Below are 23,920 nucleotides of genomic sequence, written 5' to 3' on the forward strand. Positions count from 1 at the left end.
ATCCACTCTGTACAGAGTTAATAAAACTAAAGAGTCAAAGTTAGAATACACAGAAGATAAAAGGCTAGCAGAAAGAACTTGCCTGCAGAGGAGTGTATCACAGGCTCAGATGCAGCAGGAAGAGCAAAAAGTGTCTCATCTGAAAAACAAATAGAATATAACCTCAGCAGAAATAAAGACAGAGTTTGAAGGAGACTAAAGATAAGAGGAGCAAGCAAGGGTTCAGTTTGTAATAAGTTAACACAAAACTTTTATAAAGAAAAAGCCAAGATGGAAAGGAAAAAGTAGTACCATTAATTTGGATTAAATTATCATTATATATTTATATTATAAAGATGATTAAATCATATCCACAGAACCTATCGTTTTTCAAGAGGCAATAACATGTTTATGTTAAAGAATTTCATAAACCAAAGTAACCTTAAGATATTATTCTCAGTTAACATGACATCCAAAGCTTTTATTCACATTTTCAGATAGGTAACTTATTTGCCCTAGTCAAGCCTAAAATTAAAAAGATGCATGAGTAAAATTAATAATTACTTTTGCTTAATCCTTTTTTATTGGCATATGTTCAGTTCAGAAGAACACTTTCAGAGAATCATGCTTATTTTCTTATATTCCAGGTTGTCTACCTAATTTAAAGAAAACATTCTAATAGTCACTGTGCACTATTCCTTGAGGATATTAGTCCTATGCGCCACTGTCCAAATTGCAAAGAAAATACTAATTATCATTAGGAAGATAATTATTATCATCAGTCTTGTTTTGTTTAAAATTAACACTGAGGGATACTTGTTATACCAAGTTCTTTGCATGCAGGAATTCATTTTACTCCTTATAACTCTTTGTTATAAGTGGGGTTAAGATCCCCCATTTAACAGATAAAAAAAACAAAATGAAACAAAAAACACAACTGACTGACAGAGGAGTAACTCACTCCATCTATAACTAAGTAAGACTCAGGGCAATGCAACTCCAGAGCTCATTTTCTTAGCCACTATATGCTATATGTTACGGACTTAATTTTTTTTGTGTCCTCCTCCCCAAAGTTCATATGTTGAAGCCTTAACCTCCAGTGTGATAGCATTTGGAAATGCGGCCATGCAGAGAGGTCATTAGGATTACATGAGGTCATGAGGGTGGGGCCATGGCTGATACGGTTAGTGCCCTTATAAGAGACACCAGAGCTTGTTCATGCCTGTGTGACAACAGCTCCTCCACTTCCCCCTTCCTCCTCTTCTTCTCTAAGCAACATAAAGAAGCCATGTGAGCACACAGTGAGATGACAGCCACCTATAAGCCAAGAAAAGAGGCCTCAGAATGAAACCTACATTGCCCATATCTTGATCTTAGACTTTCCAACCTCCAGAGCTGTGAGGAATTAATTTCTGTTGTTTAAGCCACACAGTCTGTGGTACTCTGATGTGGCAGCCTGAGACGACTAATGCAGTACCTATTGGTATATTAAGCTTACACAGCATCACTTTATACCTGCAGCTGGGAGATCTTGAGCTAAAGGTCTTCTGTGGTTTATACTAGAGAAAGGCCTCTAGCAAAAAACAATTTGAGACAGCCTGAAGAATGGCAGGAAGGTATTCCTTTAGTGGAGAGAACCTAAAAAATTTGGATATTTGTATCTGGAAGGACAAACTAGGCAAGGCTGATCAACAACGAAACAGAGATGTGACTATCATTAACGTGGACATACCTTCTAAGGATATTCCCCTTGAAGAATAAGAGAGTTAAATTCACAATGCCATATAAATTTTAGATAAATCCATACTGGACATGACGTCATATCTAAAGGATTCTTAGATAGGGTGACGAAGGGAAAATTCATTATACGTGTTTTTTAAAAAGTCTCCTATAACCTAGAACAATAGGTTAGATGGGCAACTCATCCAAACCAGTAAGACATACCACCTTATGAGATTTTATAAAACATACACATATAGACACTTTTTTTCTTTATGTTTATTTATTTTTGAGAGAGAGCACGAATGGGGGAGAGGCAAAGAGCGAGGGAAACACAGAACCCAAAGCAGGCTCCAGTTTCTGAGCTGTCAGCACAGAGCCCAAAGTGGGGCTCAACCCCACAAGCAGTGAGATCGTGACCTGAGCCAAAGTCGGAAGCTCAACCAACTGAGCCACCCAGGCGCCCCTGTGTGCACCTTTCTTAAAGATGACCTGCTATGTGATCTTATTTGTTACATAGTTTCTCATTTGTAAAATAAAGGAATTTGAAAATTCCTTTCAGCTAAAATAATGAATTATAATCTTGTATAAAACTGAGACTTGGGGATCAAAGAGCAAAACCAAATAATTACATAGCTACTACATCTAAATAAAAGGTAGCAAATCCTTAACAAAATGGCAGTCTTCTTCACTGAGTTAATATAACTGAAAGCCACAAATGCAGGTCAGTCTTCTTGGAAAGTGAATTCAAAACATGTTACTGATTACTGTTAAAATTAGAGGGAAAACAAACTACAACTAAAATTTTGTGCCAAAAACTTAAAGTATTTTTTAAATGTATCCTTATTCCTATCTAATACCAGAACCTCTCTTATAGTAAAAACTATATTCCTGGCTCTTGACCAATTGAGAAAGTTTATAAACTGGTATTTCAAATATTCACTAAATTTTGAAAAAAAGAAAAACTGTACATTGAGATTCAATCCAAAATTAATCATGAAACAAATACTGCATTTCTAAAAGCAGTTAGCAAAAAAAAAAAAATTTCAGAAAAGATCACTATCATTTGGCCCTCAAGAAGAAGGACAGTTGTTCTGACTTCTCCTGAAGCAATCATGGATCATGGGATCAAACTGCCTGGGTTCAAATCCCAGATTCATCACTTAAAACTGTGCGACCCTGAGAAAAGTTATTACTTATCCCCTCTGTGCCTCCTTTCCTCATTGGTAAAATAAGAATAATAGTACCTCCCTCAAAATGTTGTGCAGGAGGAAGAGGAGAACAATAAGAAACAGCTTGCCCTAAGTCTCAGGGCTAGGAGGCCAGAAAGCCAGTATGCAAACATGTCTAACTCTTAAGTTATGTGCTTTATCTTTGGAGGGATGAGTTTATAATATAAGTGCAACTGGTGTGAAGTCTTCTTTCATAATCAGCCCCTCAAGTTTGATCTCCTGAAATATGATAAATTGTCATCCAGGAAATACCCTATAGTTATCTGAAATATTTGGTTATTTTCTTCTACTTCACAATACAATTAACATTTAGAGAGACAGTAATGCCAGCCAGGCATTTTTTTCAGATGCTCTTTCAATACTCAAAACCACCCTATGAAGTAGGTACTACTGTTATCCTCATTTCAGAGATGAGAAAACAGGCCTAAGAGTTTAGATAACTTCCCCAGAGTTACAAAACTGAAAAATGATGGATCTGAGACCTGAATCCAGAGTATACAGGTCCATGCTCTTTTCTTTAACTACCCTGCAGTACTTTCTTCCTGGACTTAAGTTTAAAAATTTTTATAAACTAAATTAAGGATGTTAAAGAAAAATTTTGATTGACAACACTTACATATCATAAGCTACCAAATTTTTAAGACTAAAATGCCTACTAATTACTTTCTTCCTTTGAAAAAATTACTAATTTTAGGTTAGTCTTCCTTTTTCTTTTTTAAAAATTTTTTTTTCAACGTTTATTTATTTTTGGGACAGAGAGAGACAGAGCATGAACGGGGGAGGGGCAGAGAGAGAGGGAGACACAGAATCGGAAACAGGCTCCAGGCTCTGAGCCATCAGCCCAGAGCCCGACGCGGGGCTGGAACTCACGGACCGCGAGATCGTGACCTGGCTGAAGTCGGACGCTTAACCGACTGCGCCACCCAGGCGCCCCTAGTCTTCCTTTTTCTATAAAAGACCCTAACTTTCACAAGTGAATAAACTGCTTTATAATATGGGACACTGTATTAAAAGTATAATATTCTGAATTACTGAGACATGTTATGTACATACTTATATTACTGGTCTTACAAAAACGGTAAACAAGTCCCCCTCTTTCTATGATCTTTGTCTATGACTATGTCAAATTCTAACTGTTGGATGAAATTGAAACTTTATTCATCAACTTTATTTGTGCTATTTTGAAGAAACAGAAAAAATAACACTAAGGACTTAATTATACATACACTAAGTAAAAACACAGTGGCATATTTAAATGAACAAAAACAAGTTTTCACTAAATAATACACAAAAGGGAAGCCAGAACTTTTCTATTAAGTCTCTCTACTCTGCCATCAAATTAATATTTCTAACAGGACAGTTCTATTTATTCTCTTGCTCAAAACATTTAAAAGCTCCCAGTTATCTGCTGAATTATACCTGAAACTCTCAGATAAGGTCCTGTACCTTACGGTCCTCACTTAACTGTCTAAACTTATTTCAACAATTTCTCACATGCCATCTATGTTAATCAAACATAAATAATTCTTTCCAACCAAACCCACGCCTCCACCTCCTGCATATCTGAATGCTGACATCCACTAAAACACAAATTTACCATATTCAGCTTTACTTTCTTTTTAAAACTTATCCTTATTTCTGTTCATTTTCTATAACATTTCCAGTTATCTAAGCTCAGAGAATGAAGTAACTTATTCAGTCACATAGCTAGTTAATGACAAAGCTAGAAAATTATAATTAAACTGTGACTACAAACAGATATACATTTATTTCCTTATTACCCTCAGTAAAAAGAACAGAATCACTATACTTACGACAGTATGAAAGATGAATACCATTCATAAAACTTTTTCCAAATGAGCTATTCCTCTTTGTTAGCCCTGATGCTAGATTCATTTCCTTACCCAAGCTTAAATCTAGAGTGTAAATTTAGACTAAAGCTTCAGGGCTATATGCTTTGAATACTAATTATTTCCATCACACAAGGATCAGTTTCAAAATTAAAGTTCACGAAAGAGATTTATTTTTTAAGTCACTTTTTTAAAAAGTAAAAGGTGGGTGCCTGGGTGGTTCAGTTGGTTGAGCGTCCAACTCTTGATTTTCAGCTCAAGTCATGATCCCAGGGTCATGGGATGGAGCCCAATGGCTCTGTGCTGAGTATGGGGCCTACTTATGATTCTCTCTCCCTCTGCCCCTCTCTGCCACTCACACTCTCTCTCTAAAATAAAAATTTTTTAATTTAAAAACTTTTTGAATATTAAAAAGTAAAAGTGGTATGTCAGTTTTGAATTTATTACTGGTCAATTCAAAATATGCTATCACGATCTCACCAATGTTCACATACTCTTATACTAAATATTTTCTTTGACATGTTCATTTCAAAACCAGTTTTTCAGCCAAAAGTATAACTGGTCAGTCAATAAAAATCATAAGTAATTTATAAAGCACAGGAAATAAACTTCATTTGAAAGTCACAGAAAAAAACTTTTGCTAGGAGAATAATTATATCAGACTAACTTGTCTCATATAAACAACTATAAAACTGGGCAAAATATATGAAGCAACTGTCATGAGACACTGGATAACATGAAGCACATGAACATGAAGGGTATAATTCCTGAGAAGAGGAAAGCATGCCAGATGATGCCCTGGCTTTCTACTTGAAGGCACTCTGTCTACAGCACATGGAAAAGGAGCCCAAGAATACTAACACTCCGGCCAAGTTGAGTTAACAGCTAAGCTGTCTGGAATTTGTGGGGCAAGGTAACATACAAAGGAAAACTTCACAGAAAAGGAGCTCCAGAAATCTGGATAGAGATTCCTTTTAAATCTCTGGTTGAACTATGAAACACATATACAGCACAAGACCTACCAAGGCCAAGCAGAGAATCTATGAAAGAGTTGTGAACTAAACGTATATTCTGGAGGTCAGACTCTGTACTGGAAGACACGATCGAAAGTTTTTGATAAGCCAGAGTGGAGAGATCTTGCTGAACACCCCAAGTATAAAAATGTGACCTGAGGAAAGGCACATCTTAAGAGGAAGATTACTTTAACCCTAAACTAAAGGTTACTTGGTCTAGACTTAGACCACGAGTTAGCAAACTATGGCTCGTGGGCCAAAGTTATATTGGAAGACAGCCATGTCCATTTGTGTGATGTATCCTCTATGGCTACTTTGGCATTACAAGGGCAAACTTAAGTATTTAGGAAAGAACCTACATGATGCACAAGCTTAAAATATTTACTGCTTTACCCTTAAAAAAAAAAAAAAAAAAAAAGCCAAGCCCTGCTCTAAACCCTAACTTTAAACTCAAAGTTTGAAAAGGTCAAGATGATTTGCCAGCAAACTGACTTCCAGAACAACACTAACACCAAATCCATGGCAACCAGTGTAGAATAAAATATTATTGGACATGAAAAGAAAATATGAGCATAAGTAAGAGAAACAGCCAATATAAACAAAGAAATAATGTAAACATTGTATTCATAAGCACTAAAATGAAAATTACAATAGCTATTAAAATATTCCTACATAGATACAGTAAAAGATGGACATAACAAGTGAATGGAGAGAGACTCCTGGAAGAGAAATATAGAAGAGAGAACCAAATGAAAATCCCAGGATTGAAAATTATATTAAGTGAAAGAAAAACCCACTAGATGGACTTAAAGCAGACTGGGCAGTGGAGAAGAAAAGGTCAATAAGCTTAAAGAAAGATCAACAGAACTATCCCAACTGAAGCACAGCATGGAAAAAAAAGAAAGGAGGAGTCTCAGTGACCTGCAAGACAATCAAGCAGTTAAAGTATATGTAATTGGAGTCCCTAAAGAAGGCAAAAGTGACTGAAGCAGAGGAAGGGAGGGAGGGAGGAACAAAGGGAAAGATATAAATGGCCTAAAATTTGACAACTGTGATGGAAAATACCAAATCCACAGATCCAAAAGGCTCAGTGAACCCTGGGTAGAATAAACCAGAAAGAAATACATTGTAGAGATCAAACTGTTGAAAACTAAAGATATAGAAAATCTTAAAAACAAAGGAAATAGGCAAAGAAACAGCAATAAGAATGACCTCAGCTGCCACTGGAAACAATGGAATACGGAAGATAATATCTTTATATGATGACACATCTACCAACCTAGAATTACATACAATCATTATTCACTGACTGCTATTTGTCAGCTTGTGTACTAAACTGATATTCCCCAGATCAATACTTAGCAGTGGTCATGTGCAGAGCAGCACAACATTCCAGTCATCTAAAACACGTTCCCAGGTAACGTCAAACAAGGTAACCGTATGCCTTCCTGTTTCAGCTCTCATATTACAAATATGTGTGCTTTCTGCAGTTTATTTAGTGTCATACACTAAATTTTTGTGGTTTAAAATGGCCACTAAGAATAGTGCTTAAGTGCTAGCTAGTATTCTTAACCACAAGAAGGCCATGATGTACCTTACAGAGAAAACACGTGTGTTATATGAGCTTCATTCAGGCATAAGTTATAGTTCTGTTGGCCTTGAGTTTAATGTTGATAAATCAACACTATATATTAAGTAACATGTCTTTAAATAGAAACACACATGAAACAAAGATATATTCATCAGGTAACAATACTGTGACTAGAGGTTCACAGGAATCTAACCCTGTATTTGCCCTTGAGGCAATGATTCAGGATTTGCTAATTAAGTGTTTTCTTTGACTTTAGAGAACAGAACTACCATGAACAATAAGACTGACTGTATTCATCAAAATTATCCTTCAAAAATACAGATGAATAAAAGTATTATCAGATAAACAAAAGATGAAAACAAAAACTGAAAGAAATTATCACCAAGAGACCTGTACTACAATCAATGTTAAATGCAGTTCTTCACACTGAAGAAAAATGATACTAGATAGTAACCTGGATCTTCAGGAACAAATGAAGAAAAACAAAATTGGTAAATACCTGAGTAAACACAAAATATTCTCGTTCCATAATTTCTTCAAAGAAATGATGAATATCATAAAATGATAAATATATTGTTATTCTCATTTCTTAATTTCTTTAAAGAATAATTGATTTCTGAAGCTCTAATTACTGTATGCAATATATGTGGAAGCAAAATATAGGACAATAAAAGGACAAAGAATGGAAGGAATATAGAAAAGTATAAAAGAACAAAAGCAGAAAAGAGACAAAGAGAAAATGAACATGTTTTTTAAATTTTTAAATGTTTATTTATTTTTTGATAGAGACAGAGCGCAAGCAGGGGAGGGGCAGAGAGAGAGGGAGACACAGAATGCCAAGCAGGCTCCAGGCTCTAAGCTGTTAGCACAGAGCCTGACGCAGGGCTGGAACTCACAAACTGCTAGATCATGGCCTGGGCTCAACCAGGTGGCTCAACTAACTGAGTCACCAAAGCGCCCCAAGAAAATGAAGATTTAAATGAGCCATATGAATAATTACACTGAATGTAAATGGATCCAATTAGGAGGCAGAGGTTTTTAGACTAGATAAAAACCATACTTTGGCCCTTTACAGGACACACTTTAAATATAAAAACATAGGTAATTAAAAGTAAAAGAATGTAAAAGGATATATATATCATCCAAACATATACCCTACAAAATCTGAAGTGCCTAATGTTAATGTTGAGCAAAGCAGATTCTAAGACAGAGTATTACCTTGAGATTACCAGAGATAAAGAGGGGCATCAGTTAATGATAAACAAGTAAACAGACATAACACTAAATAGATACACCAACGCTAAAGTGTATGGGAAATATATGAAGCAAAAACTAAAGAAAGACATAGACAAATCTACAAATTTTATTTTAAAATTTTAACATCCAAGTCTCACCTGACAGACTAGTCACGCATGCACATACACACACCAATCCAAGAATACAGATGATTTAGACAATACTATCAACGAACTAAACCTAACTGACTTTTATAGAGCACTATAACCAACAACAGAATTCACAACCTTCTCAGGTACACATGGTACATTCACCAATTTAACCATTTCTGGGTCTATAAAACAAGTCTCAGTAAATTTCAAAGGACTGAAATCATGAAGTATATGTTCTCTGACCACATGAATTAAACTGAAATTACAATAAGACAAAAATATCTGGAAAATCCCCAAATGTATGAAAAGTAAAGAACACAATTCTAAATAACACAGAAGAAATTAAAGATTCAATTTTAAATTGAATGATAATGGAAATTTGTGGGATATAGCTAAAGTAATGCTCAGAAATTCACAGCTCTAAACACTTTGAGAAAAAAGAGTTATATTCAAACTTTAAAGTTTCCATCTTAAGAAACTAGAGAAAGAAAACCAAGTTAAACCCAAATAAGTAGAAGAAAATAAATAATAAAAATAAGAGCAGAATCCTGTGATACAGAAAACAACCAAATAGAGAAAAATCGGTGAAACTAAAAGCTGGTTCCTTGAAAAGATGAAGATAATTGACAACCCCTAAAATGATCAAGAAAAAGAAAAGAAAAGCAAGTACTAAAAATAAAAGAATTATCACTAACGATCATAAAACCATAAACGATTATGAACAAGTTTATGCCAACAAATAAGACAACTTAAATGGGTGGACAAATTCCTTGATGTCCACTCATCAAGAGGAAAGAACATATTCCTTGAAGGGCGTACACTTCCAAAAGTGACACAAGCAAAAATAGAAAATCTGAATATCCCTATATCACTTAAAATAGAGTATATTTACAATTTAAAACCTTCTCCATAAAGAAAACTCTAAGCCCAAATAGCTTCACTGCTACACTGCTAAACTCTGTAAAGATCTAAAGATGTTTATACAAATTCTTTCAATGTATAAAGAGCAAACACTTCCCAAAACATCTTCTATAATTATGCATTAGTACCAAAACTAAACAAGGATATTACAAGAAAATTAATTTACAAAAATTATTCGTATAAAACCTCTAAACAAAATTACAAAACACTGCTGAGAAATTATAAAGATCTTAACGGAGAGGAAGAGACATCATGTCCATGGATTGAAAGATTTAATGTTAAGTGTTAGGAAAGAGTACTCTATGCTTCCTGTGTTTTTGCACATTTTATAAGCAGAAGGATTGGGTACTGAACACCTTTGCTCCTGACTATCTTTTCAAAGATGTTTATATACAGAACAATCCTGGAGACAGAGATATGTGTCTTCCTTTTGAGCACCAGGCATACTTATTACATCGTACAATTCAGTTTCCCTAAGTTCCTTTCCTTATTCAGCCCATGGCAAGAATAAGTGTCACTTGGCACTCTCCAGTGTTGCTCTATAGGAAATGGGGAGTAGGGAACGTGCACAAGAAAATGCTGATATTCCAGCTATTTACATTGCTGAGTAATAAAGTCTTCTATCTCTGACCCAGGTATCTGTGTCTTCTGCCAGCATTCAAGAAACTACGGCAGACTATCCTGTTAGCTTGTTATAATGCTTCAAACCCTCAAATGTCAACATTCCCCAGATTGCTCTTTATTTTTTTTTTCAACGTTTATTTATTTTTTTTGGGACAGAGAGAGACAGAGCATGAACGGGGAAGGGGCAGAGAGAGAGGGAGACACAGAATCGGAAACAGGCTCCAGGCTCTGAGCCATCAGCCCAGAGCCTGACGCGGGGCTCGAACTCACAGACCACGAGATCGTGACCTGGCTGAAGTCGGACGCTTAACCGACTGCGCCACCCAGGCGCCCCCCATATTGCTCTTTAGACTCAACACAATACCAATCAAATTCCTAGCAAACATTTTGTAGACATGATCAAGCTGATTCTAAAATGTATATGCACATACAATAGACATAGAAAGGGCAAAACTATTTTGAAAATAAAAAGTAACACTTGGAGTAGGCACACTACTTGATTCTAAGACTACTTAAAGCTTGTAAAACTATACCAATCAAAACAGTCTAATACTGGCAAAAGGATAGGAAAAATAAATCAACAGAACAAAACAGATGTATGTCTGGTCACTGATTTTCTTTTTTTTTTTTTTAATTTTTTTTTTTTTTCAAATTTTATTTATTTTTGGGACAGAGAGAGACAGAGCATGAACGGGGGAGGGGCAGAGAGAGAGGGAGACACAGAATCGGAAACAGGCTCCAGGCTCCGAGCCATCAGCCCAGAGCCTGACGCGGGGCTCGAACTCACGGACCGCGAGATCGTGACCTGGCTGAAGTCGGACGCTTAACCAACTGCGCCACCCAGGCGCCCCTGGTCACTGATTTTCAACAAAGGTGCCAAAGCAATGAGAAAAGATAAATTCTTTCCAAAAGATAATCTGCCGGGGTAACTGGATATCTTTATGGAAAAATGAATGTGGATCTGTAACACTTCCATGGACAAACATTAATTCAAAATGTGTATTAGATTTAAACATAAAAGCTATTTGGGGCACTTGGGTAGCTCAGCTGGTTAAGCGTCTGACTTTCCCCTCAGGTCATGATCTTACAGTCATCGGTTCTACACTGATGGCTCGAAGCCTGCTTGGGATTTTGTCTCTCCTTCTCTCTGCCCCCCTCCCCCCCCCCACCCCGGTTGTGCTTGTGCGCGCGCGCCCTCTCTCTCTCCCCAAATAAACTTAAAAAAATAAAAAAAAATTTTTTTAATAAACATAAAAGCTAAAAGAAAGCTTCTAGAAAAAAACAGAATATTCACAACCTTGAAGTAGGCAAAGATGTTTTGGACAGCACACAGAAAGCACTAACCAGATAAAAACAGAGAGGGAGGCAGGCAAAACATAAGAGACTCTTAAATATAGAGAACAAACTGAGGGTTGTTGGAGGAGTGTTGCGTGGGAGGGATGGGCTAAATGGGTGATGGGCATTAAGGAAGGCACTTGTTGGTATGAGCATTGGGTGTTATATGTAAGTGATGAATCACTAAATTTTACTCCTGAAACTAATATTATTCTATATGTTAACTAACTTGAATTTAAGTAAAATCTTGGAAGGGAAAAAAAAAATGTATCTGTAATCTGCCAAAAAAAAAAAAAAAAGCACTAACCATAAAAGAAAAAAACTGATAAAAGACTTCTTCAAAATTAGAAAATTACACTCATCAAAAGAAACTATCAATAAAAATAACAGGAAACCATAAATAAAATTAACAAGCAAGCTACAGATTAGGAGAATATATTCACAATGCATACATCTGACAAAAGACTTATCCAGAGTATATAAAGAACTCCCTACAATAAATCAGAAAAAGACATTACAACGCTATGTAACAGCAAGCAAAAGACACATCACAAAAGAAAATATACAGGTAGCCAACAGACATGTAAAAGTCCTCTCATTCATTAGTGATTTGGGAGATCTAAATTACCACCACAATGAGAAATCATTACATACCCACTAAAATGGCTAAAGTTAAAAAGACTGATATCAAATGTTGTTGAGAATGTGAAGCCACCAGAACTCTCGTATATTGCTGATGGAAGTGGAACCACTTTGGAGAACTGTTTGGCAATTTCTTATAAATATATACTTAGCCCATAACTTAGCTAGTTACTCAGTTGGTTACTCAATTCTACTCTCTTTACCCAAGAGAAATGAAAACATATGTTCACAGAAAGGCCTGTATAAGAATGTTCATGGCATTCTTTTGTTCATAATAGCCAGAAGCTATAAATAATCCATATGTCCATCAACAAGTGAATGAAAAATTAAACTGTGGTATACTCTTATCATGGAATACTACTTAGTGGTAAAAAGGAAATTACTAAGACCTGCAACATCAATGGTAAATCTTAAACACATACTTCATGCAAGTAATCATAGGAGAGTACATGCTGTATGATTCCATTCACATGATGCATTTTGCCTGTTACATAGCATCATGTGAATAGGAACAAACAGGCAAAATTAATCTGTGGTGAAAGAAATCAGAACAGTGTTGTTGGAATTGGGGAGTTGGAAGAAGGACAGAACAAGAATTCAACTGAACTGACTACTAAGGGCCCAAGGGATCTTTTGGGGATGATATAAATGTTCTACATCTTGACAGCAGTGAGTCAATGAGTGGACGCACTTGTCAGAACACAAAACTGTTGGGGCGCCTGGGTGGCGCAGTCGGTTAAGCGTCCGACTTCAGCCAGGTCACGATCTCGCGGTCTGTGAGTTCGAGCCCCGCGTCAGGCTCTGGGCTGATGGCTCAGAGCCTGGAGCCTGTTTCCGATTCTGTGTCTCCCTCTCTCTCTGCCCCTCCCCCGTTCATGCTCTGTCTCTCTCTGTCCCAAAAATAAATAAATGTTGAAAAAAAAAAAAAAAAGAACACAAAACTGTTAAAACTTAAGATCTCTGCATTTTATTGCATGTAAATTATATCTTAATAAAAAACACAAAGGGGTGCCTGGGTGGCTCAGTTAGCTAGGCCTCTGACTCTTGATTTCTGTTCAGGTCATGATCTCCTGGTTTGTGGGACCAAACCATGTGTCAGGCTCTGTGCTGACACTGTGGAGCCTACTTCAGATTCTCTCTCCCTCCTCTGCCCCTCTCCCACTTACACATGCATGTTCTCTCTCAAAATAAATAAATAAGCATTTAAAAATAAAAAAATAAAATAACATTAAAATGAAAAAAAGTATATGAGCATTCTTCAACAAATAAATTTTGGAGAGACAGTGCACACAAACAAGGGACAGTCAATAAGACTTATAAAACAAATCAATCCATTTTATTATTTTTTTAATGTTTATTTTTGAGAGAGAGAGAGAGAGAGCGCGCACGCACGCATAAGCAGGGGAGGGGCAGAGAGAGAGACACACAGAATCTGAAGGAGACTCCAGGCTCTGAGCTGTCAGCACATGGGGCTTGAACTCATGAGCCATGAAATCATGACCTGAGCCAAAGTCAGAAACTTAATTGACTGAGCCACCTAGGCGTCTGAAATCAAACCATTTTAATATGTAGACCTTCTTCAGATTCTGATTTTTTTAAGTTTATTTATTTATTTTGAGGGACAGAGAGAGCAAGCAAGCACAAGCAAGGCAGAGAGAGAGAGTATCCCAAGCAGGCTCCCTGCTGCCAGTGAAGAGCCCAATGTGAAGTTTGAACCCATGAAACCATGAACCCATGAGAGATTATGCATGACCTGAGCTGAAATCAAGAGTCAGAGGCTTAAGCAGCTGAGCCACCCAGGTGCCCTTGGATTCTGATTTCTTAAAACACTGTGATAAAAACAAACAAACAAACAAACAAACAAACAAAAAGACCATTTATGACATATAAACACAGTAGTTACAAAGTAGTTACAATTTGCAAAATACATAATGAAATATTTATGAGGGTGTGGGATTGGTAGGATTGACCATGGGTCGATGGCTACTGGGGCTCAGTGACAGCTAATCAAGTTTCTTTCATTATTCTGTCTCTATGTTTGGAATTTTCCATACGAGAAGTATAATTTTTAAAATCCCTTCAAAAAAGAGATATGGCAATGTAAGCACACTAAAATTCTATATACTGAAGCAATTTTAATCAGTTTTATCCACAACTCTTACAGCAATTAAAATATGTATATTTGATTCTATCAATGCTAACTAACTATAGCTCATGCTGAACATGTTTCACTAACAAAATTTTAGTAAGGTCAAAAGAAAGCTTGGTGGGATAAGAATGAGTAAATGAGAAAGTATGTTGGTAAAAGGTAGTTTTTCAGTCCTTGTTCAAAGTGATATCTTAAAGCCCAAATCCTTATAGCATATCTGTATTATGTAGTGTAGAACGGCCTATAAAACATTACATAATGAAATATATGATGTCCTAAGTTCTGATTTTCATAATTCACCTTATATAAGCAAAAGTACCTAAGTTTTCATCAAATTGTTTTGTATAAAAATTAAAATACCAGAATATCAGAACTTGATAGAATAGTAAACCTTTCTATAATTTAAAAATGATGATTAGTTGAGACTGAGAAGTTTAATTTTTTTTATTTTAATGTTTATTTATTCCTTAGAGAGAAAGAGGCAGAGCATGAGTTGGGGAGGGGCAGAGAGTGAGGGAGACAGACTCCGAAGCAGGCTCCAGGCTCCGCGTTGTCAGCACTGAGCCCAACGCGGGGCTCAAACTCACAAACTGTGAGATCATGACCTGAGCCGAAGCCAGAGGCTCAACCGACTGAGCCACCCAGGTGCCGCGAGACTGAGAAGTTTTAAAGGCATGGTTTAAGCATGTTTAACAACTTTCTTAGAACAAAGAAAAAGAAAATTTTTCAAAAGGAAATTCCCTTCTTTTCTGAGATCAAAGACACCAGTAACTTAAAAAAATGTTTTTAATGCTTTAGGTTGCTTTACCTAGCACTGTCAAAACACTAATATAAGTAAATTTAATAATGGCACCTTCCAACTACTCAAGTTTACAAGTCAATCTGTAAAACTGAAGAAAAAATATGCAGACTGACCTAGAACTCAATTAAGGTTCTCTTTTCACAAAAGCTGTTGACAAGTAGGTAAGTTTATGACTATCCCTATAGTACAATCACAAGGCTCCTCCAGTTTTAAGACAGCAGAAAATTCTTTACAACTAGGAACTTGTGTTTTTCCCTTAATCTGCTACCTATGCCTCTCTTAAGTACAACCTCTACTCATCTTTTTGTCCCCATATTTAGCCCTAAGCATTGCTTAAAAAAAAAAAAAAAAAAAAAGGAAAAGGAAAAGGAGTAGGCTAATTTTTTAACTAATGTTGAACTACAACCGCTAAATTTGTTTGAATAACAAAACTTTATAAGCCTTCTTCACCTATGGTAACAATTCCATCAATGGGAAGAACAAACTATTAAAGAAATCATGTTTTTCCTTAAAACTAGAGGACCACGTAAGGCCCTCTCTAAATTTAAGAATTTAGAGACTGCTAAAACAATAGTCCAATATTTAGTAGCCATAGCTCTATACTATGAGAGTATAGAAAATGTTTCTCCCCTTCTCAAAACAAGTTTTGTTTTTGTTTTTGTTTTTTTTAGAAATAAAAAAGCAAGATTTCTTTCTTTACCTGTCTATCTATAATTAACTGAAAAGAGGGGTCCAAATATCTATATAACCCAGTATATCAAGTGTCTTATACTAAGCAGGCTAGAGTATTTAATAATTACTTTTTAAAGCCTGTATTTCACATAATTACAAACTAATTTTTAAAAATACAGGTTAAAAAAATACAGGTTAATAAAAACCGTGTTTGTAGAAAAATACATAATACTGGTCCAAAAAAATATCAATTTTCCCCTAAATTAATGATTAAATGTAATGTAGCTCCACTGTAATTTCAACAGAGGAAGAGGGAATTAAATAAACAAATTTTAAAGATCAGGTAAAAAGCAGATAGCCAGAAAAAATAATTCTGGAAAAGCCCTATCAACTATCATTTCATTGGAAAGTTATAGCAATTAAAACAGTCTGATACCTATACATGAAAAGACAAAGAAATGGAAAAGAGGAAATATTTCACCGATAATACAAGTATATGACAAAAGTGGCATATCTAAATAGTAAAGATGGATGATTCAACAAATGGTGTTGGGACAAATGAGATATCATATTGAAAAATAAAATTATATCACTACTTCACTTTCTACAACAAAATAAGCTACAGATAATGAAAGGATCAAATATTAAAATGAAATCATAAAAATCATGGAAGTACTAAGAAAAAACATGGGAGAAATTTTTACAATCTTAGAGAAGGCCTTTCTAAGAATTACATTAAACTCAATGACTCGTATGATTCAAAGGCATAAAAGAAAATGATACTTAAATGTGATTACTTAAAATTTCTGCAAAAAATATACTGAAGGTCAAAATACAAACAACAAATCATGAAAAAAAGTTTTCAGGACACAACAAAATGCTAATTTCCTTACAATACATCAAGTGTTCCTACATCTGTAAGAACAAAAACCCAAAAGAATAAGCAAAAGCTGTGATCAGAAAAAAGTTACTGGCACCTATGCCAAAAAATACTCTGAAATGTAAATTAAAAAAAAAGAAAATTTGCTAAACCATTCACTAGATTACCAATACACTGTGTTTATAAAGGCATAAGGAAAAAGGTACTTTAAACACATTATTGGTGGGAATAGAGGTTGCAGTAACTTTGCAATACAATTCAGCATTACTTATCAACATTTTAAATGCACATACCCTTTGAACCAGTAATTCTACTTGCATGAATTTATCCCACAATATATATATAACAGCATGTATTCCCAAAGAAATATATATAAGTGCATAGCAACATTATCTGTAACAAAGTTGAGAAACAACCTAATTAACTATCCATAAGAGACTGATTGAATAAAATATGGAACATCCATATACCTTGTATATGTAAATAAATGCTTTCATTCATATGATTTTTATTGAGAATATATTGTACTTCTAGGACTATACATCCATAATATCAGTTTACATCCATAATATCAGATCCATTCAACAAATCTCTGAGTGCCAATACCACATCTAATGCACTGTGATCAACAGTAAAGATATGTCACATAGTCTTTTTCCTCAAGAGAAAAATGTTCAGGGGCACCTGGGTGGCTCAGTCAGTTAAGCGTCCGACTTTGGCTGAAGTCATGATCTCACAGTTCCTGAGTTCAAGCCCCGGTATCTGGCTCTCTGCAGTCAGCAAAGCCTGCTTGGAATCCTCTGTCTCCTTTTCCCTATGCCCCTCCCGTGCTCACTCTCTCTCAATCTCTCTCTCAAAACTAAACAAACATTAAAAAAATATATTTTAAAAAAAGTTATATAGCCCCTTTCCTCAAGGAGCATATAGTCTGGCAAAGAATAGAAATAAGTAAACATACTATTACCATATACAGTATGATACATATATAGAATGTTATTAGAATACTTAAAAATAATCACCATTTAGAGGTGTCTGGGTGACTCAGTTAAGCCTTGGACTCTTGATTCAGCTCAGGTCATGATCTCACAGTTGGTAAGACTGAGCCCCACACAGGACTCTGCACTGACAGCACAGAGCCTTCTTGGGATTCTCTCTCCCTCTTGCTCTGCCTCTCCTCGGCTCACATGCGCAAGGGTGCACTCTTCTCTCTCTCAAAATAAATAAATAAACTTTAGATCTACTTCTAAAAAAATAATAATCACCATTCCAAAAAACAAAAAAACCAACCACTTAAATGTAAAATTATTAACTCCTCCTTTAGAGTTTAAAAGAATGATGAAGCCATCAGTGTGAGAAGACCTCAGCATCAGTAAAGCTGCGTCCCACCATTTTGCATGCCTATGTCCTATACTAGCTAACCACAAAAGTCACATTTACCCATATAAACACTGATGAATTATGGTCTGCCCTTACAGTTCTCATTACTGGTGCTGCCACACCCAGAGGGACCTTCTAGGGTCTATATTTAGAAAAGGAACAAAAAGTATCAAAGAATATAGTATAAGAGTGATGTGTCTACAACACTGACTTCTACTTAATTAGAAGTTTCAGTAAAGGATCAAGAAATATCATCCACTTGGTACCTTTTCCTGGGCTATCAAAGTACCTTTAAAATGTGCCATTTAATTTGGGGCCTTGTATCAGCAGTGTTTCAAATAAACTGCTTTTAGGGAGATTATGAAATAACTACATATAAAACAGAGCCAATTATTAGACAATAGATAATATACTTGCTCCTTTTTAGAAATATTTCATATAAGATAGCAAATCTTCAAAGTTTAGAGGGATATAGTGCTAAAATAGCATGTTTTTAAATACTACTACTCATACTGAGGTTATTTATCAAAGGTACAAAATATATTCATCATTTCATTTTAAAATGGTTTGAGGGAGTCTGGCAGTTACTAAAAACGATTTGACATTTGACGTGGAGCTTCCTATGAGCCAACCTAAAACGTAACTTAACTTATCCATAAGGAGCATACCACCGTTACCAACTTTTATTCCTAGTCCAAAATTAGAAATGGCTTAACAAGAGTAACTATTCCGAATCTGTAAATTCATCAGTTCTTTACCTTGATTCCAATTTCAAAGTAGGATGGGGAATGGATAGGGCATGAGAGTTCCTTCTTTAGAGGCACCTGCTTCCTAGAAATGCGTATCACTGTTCAATTAGCCTTTGTATTAAGAACTAGTACTTAAGATTTAAACTATACATCACTCAAAATCTTTTAGCATTTCTACTATGTGCTCCTATGCCAATACACATGATCATATAATAAATGACTTCATAAAAGACTAGTAATTTTTAGTCCCAAGTCATAAACTATACTTATGAGCAATATTCAATTCTATATAAATGTCCACTGCAATTAACAAATTTGGACAGTCTCTGAAATTGATTTAGTAAGCCCCAACACTTTCTTTGTATTTACATCCCCTGCCTCCAAGCTCTATCAATTCTTCTTTCATAAAACCTTTTTTTAACCTAACTATAAAAATTGAGATTTGCAGGCAAAAAAATCCTACTTCTTAGAGTTTCTTATATTCTTCCCTTCTATTCCATTTTCACTGACTGAAGGTAGTAGTAAACTAGTGCAGGCTCTACTCGCCTCTTTCAAAACACCTGCAAAAGCATTCTAAATAGTTCTGTTTTTCTTTCCAACCTAACTTGAGTACTGTCGTTAATTCACTTTTCTAACACCACTTTAACAATGGCATGCCTCAGTTCAATAATCTCCAATGGCCTCACAATGCGTAAAGCAGTAATTCAGGACAAAAGAGAAAAATAATGAAAGAACTTTTACATTTTGGAAACAATAACAAAAACATTTTTTGTTTCATAATATAAATTACCAAAACCAAGAGCAACTGTGGATGGCAGAGCATGGATAAAAACAGGATAATAAAACCCCAATACCTTAATTTAGTTTCAATACCCCTCAGAATCCAGATCTACCGCGAGTTTTCAATCTTAATTAACACTGGTTTAGAACACGCCCAAAGGCCAGTGCAATGTCATTGTTAATGATGTTTACATTTCTCTCAATGCAATTTTTATGCAGCATTTCCCTGGAGTACCTTCAAAGCCCATTAACCAAGCACCTTTTCAACTTGAAGCCAAATGTTTCTCCATGGAAAATGGTCAAGTGAGAGGCTTCCATCTCATTTCATTACTGTACAATGGGGATGTTCCAAGAACAGTAAACAACAAAATTCAAAATTATTCAAAAATAATGTAAACAATGTTAAATGCACAAGTGTCAGGAGTCTGCCTAACTCAGTAAATATAACCCTCTTCCCATAGGGCTGGTCTGCTTTGAACCATGCTCTGCACATCTCTCACCTTGTCTTTACTCACATCAGTCCTCTTGGTTCCTCTTAATCTTCAAACTGTATTTTTGTTTCAAATCACAATATAATTATTAAAGAGTATATTTCTAAAATAATTTAAAAAAAACACAACTTTTTACAATGGCCTATTAGAGACCCCAAATGAGCTAAGTGTAGCCCACCTCCCCACCCTCACGTTACACCACTCTCTTTCCAGCTTTTTTCATTAGCCTTACTAGACTTTCAAACACCCAAAGCTAATTCCTGCCTCAAGGCTTTTGCCTCCTTGAGGGTTGCTTGGAAATTTTTATCTGCAGCTTAAAATCTCACCTCCTCAGAAAGGCCTTTCTCAGTGCCACACTACTTAAAAGGCACTCCCCCCCCCCACCACACCTCAGTAATTTTCCATGCCATCATCCAATTTATTTTCTCGTAACACTTACCACTATTCTGAGTTTCTTATTTATGTACTTATTATCTATACTCCCTGCATAGGGAGCATATGTGTCTTGTTCATTGCTATACCCTCATAGCCCAGAACAGAACCTGTCTCAGTTGAATGAATGAATAAACTGTTAAGAACCTGAGACTCACTAAAATGGTTTAACTATCCATGACTATAATCGTGATGTTCAGCAGTTCACTAAGGCAACTAAAGTTTCTAAACAGGTATCATAAATACAGAATTAGGGAACCATATAAAGGTAAGAGTCCCTGAGTAGGCAATATCCTTTCTCCTTTGTCTTCCAAACTTAGTATTCCAAAAGTCAAAATTCCGAGAATGCTGTCACCTCCTGAATCCCGAATGTTCAAAGATCAGAACCCTTCTCCTGTTTCCATATTGGAATACAAGACGACAAATTAGTATGCTTTTGTTAATCCTTAAACTGCCCATTTGCAAATTTACTACTTTATATTATTCTACCTCACTTTAGTTCTCTTAAATGTGTTTTTGACTCAGGAAAAGAAAAAAATCGTGTTACTCCTCATCTTCTAATATCTTTAGTGTAATGATTATTGTTTTGATTAATGCTTTGGGGTGTGTCATCAAAATGTTATTCAGAAACCTCACAAATGGCTTATTTTACTGCTGTGGAGAAACGAACTGAAAAATATATGTATTTTCTGTGATCTCAGATTGATTTTCTTCTTCTAGAAAACGAACTATTTCTAAAATCCGATAAAGCTATGAAGATTTCTCAGCAGGCAGTTAAACTACCTGATTCTTGCCCTTTTATGCATTAAGAAAGATCCTACTGCTGGTGGGACACTTTGTCCCCAAAGTAACAAGCTACATGTTAATAAACTAGTAACTTGTCTAATAAGATTTAACATCTCTAACAAACTTGATTTTTTTTCTCTTCCAAAATAAACAATTTCCCAAAATGAAAAGGGTAATAAAACAATGTTCCTTAAAAAAAAAAATACAATCAGGTACTAAAGTGAATGAAAAGATTTGGAAACTATTTATAAACTATGCAGATTTGTCTCTGTCGACCTAAAACATAGAACTTCTAAGAAATAGTATTTCTAACCACTACAAGAAAACATCTGTCTCAAAACATTGTATTAAAGGCTCCTGACAAATCTGCCACAAATTCAATTGGCCTATTCGCGGCAAAAAATCCACAGGTTTCCTCTTCTTTAAGAACGTCAACCATTTTGCCTTTTTCCTCTACGGATTCATTATAATGCATCAAGAGCCTAAACCACAGCAACAGCAATCCGTCTCATTCTGCAGCTAAGACCCTGGCAGAACTGCTCCCCTCGGGCCACAAATGCCCAGATCCCACTTCCCAGGCTCGGTTTAGCTAGGGAGTCGCCACATCACAACCCGGATAAACTGGGCGGTGCCAGGACTTTGCCAGAACTCTGGCCTTCCCAATTCTCCACGCGCCACACCACTGGAGGCGCTCTCCCGTCACTGCAGTTGGGTCAGTGTGGATGTTTTCCACTGGGCCAGCTCCCCACCAGCGCCAAGAATCGAGAGGGAGGGGGATGAGGTGCTAGGGGGCCACCCAAGCCAGGGAGGTGAGGAGGGGGTCCAGGGTTCAACGCTGGCAAACAGACTAGCAGCGAAACTGCGCCTTTTCCCTAGGAATGACCCAGCCTGGGAGACAAAAGATTAAGGGCGCCAAGGCCTTTCCATCCTCACCCGGGAACCTAGCCAGCCCAACGCACAACCCTAGTTCCTCGATACAAACCCAGCTCCTATTAGGGGTGGATGCCTAACTTCCGGGACGCAGAGGGATAGGGACTATGGGGAAGAAGCCGGGAGCCGACGGGGTGCACGTGTTCCCCGATACCGAGACAGACAATAAAGAACAAGCCCGGGTTTCCTCGGCCGCCCCACCCTGCTCCTGGCGGCTCCCACCAGCGGGGGCGCCTTCGCCCCAAGGTCCACGGACAAAGCCCCTCGGGGCCGGAGAGGAGGGCTCCGCCCGAGGCATCTGGGGGTGCACACAAAAGACAGAGGGCGCGAGGGACTGCGCGAGGAGTAAGGGCACGGCACTCACCCACTGAGCCTGAGGAGCCCCTGCGCTTGGGCGCGGCCGGGGTGGAGGGGGGCGCGGCGGGGGCCGGGGCGGGTGGGGTCCACACTGGCTCGGCCTGGGGGCTCACGCTGGCCGGGGGAGGAGGAGGAGGCCGGGCCGGAGGCTCATCGTCCTCGGGGAGCTTGGAGGGCGAGGCTGCGGCAGCGGAGGGCAGGGATGGCGCGGGCACCGAGGGCGACACAGGGCTCGGGTCCCAAGACGGCGGCCGCTCCGGGGCTGCGGGGGGCGCGGCCGGCAGTGGCCCCCGGGGCGCCGGAGGCACGAAGTCACTGCCGAAGTCCAGCAGGGGCGCGCCAGCGGCGGGGGCGGTGGGCACTGGGGCTGCCGACAGCCCAGCGGCGGGCTTCCTCTCCAGCACCTCCAGCTCCTCTAAGTCCTCGTCCTCGTCCTCCTCGTCTTCCTCCTCGTCTTCCTCCTCGTCCTCGGGCTCCCTCACGAACTGGTACTTGAACGGGGGCTGAGGCCGGGGTGGGCTGTCCGACGACGAGGAGACCAGAGGCGACTGGTCCATGTCTTCCATGGCTTGCGGGTCGGAGATGATGCTGCAGCTGCTGGCTCCACGGGACGCTTCTCTTCAGAGCCGCGGGCGGTTGTGGGGGTTGGGGAGGACTGAGAGGGGCAGGGCCGAACAAGCCCAGGGACCTGCAGTGGCGACAGCTCCCGGAACAATGAGACTGCTCCTCCTGCCTCCGCGCCCGTGATGCGCCACCCGCCCAGTCCCCAGTTGCCGCCACCGCCCAGACGAGCGAAGGAGACAGGCCAGCAGATTCTCCGCCCAGTTTGGCGTGACTTACCCTCCCTGGCGGGGAGAGGCAGGGTCTGGCGCGGGAGGGAGAGAGCCAATCGGCTACGGGATAGAGACGATGGGCAACCAGCTGGCCCAATGGGAAGAGAAAGAGAGAAAAGTGGGTGGGGCTTTTTGCACTTCCTCTCTCCTACCGGCTGGGGTGGTTTCGATGGGTGGGGCTTGGACTGGGAGACCCACCCTTCACCTTGGGTACTTGAGGGTTGGGCCGGGGTCTCTACTTGTCTTGGAGCTGGAGGTCTGCCTGCGGCCCTAGGGCTCCATAAGCGTGCGGTAGGGCTGGCGGTCTGCCCTGAAGGGTCTGAGAGGTTCTTGGCTCCGCACCCCCGGAAGGGCGTTATCCTGGGGGACTGGGGGTGGTAACTTTCCT

General features: G+C 38.1%; 1 protein-coding gene across 3 annotated transcripts in view; it reads right to left on the bottom strand.

The window, feature by feature from the left end:
* Positions 1-23,489, bottom strand: part of RTN4 (reticulon 4) — a 74,027-nt gene extending 50,538 nt beyond the window's left edge. The window contains exons 1-2 of one of the 3 annotated variants that reach the window (XM_030310594.1): positions 22,707-23,489; positions 83-139 (exon numbers count right to left, since the gene is read on the bottom strand). In XM_030310594.1, the coding sequence (XP_030166454.1) occupies positions 83-139; positions 22,707-23,265 (616 nt within the window). In that variant the 5' untranslated portion in view covers positions 23,266-23,489. The remainder of the gene's footprint in view (positions 1-82; positions 140-22,706) is intronic. The other 2 variants (XM_030310595.1, XM_030310597.1) reach the window with 2 other exon arrangements.
* Between the last annotated feature and the right edge of the window lie 431 nt (positions 23,490-23,920).

Source organism: Lynx canadensis, chromosome A3 (genome assembly GCF_007474595.2).
Source record: "Lynx canadensis isolate LIC74 chromosome A3, mLynCan4.pri.v2, whole genome shotgun sequence".
In the NCBI taxonomy this organism is placed as follows: domain Eukaryota; kingdom Metazoa; phylum Chordata; class Mammalia; order Carnivora; family Felidae; genus Lynx; species Lynx canadensis.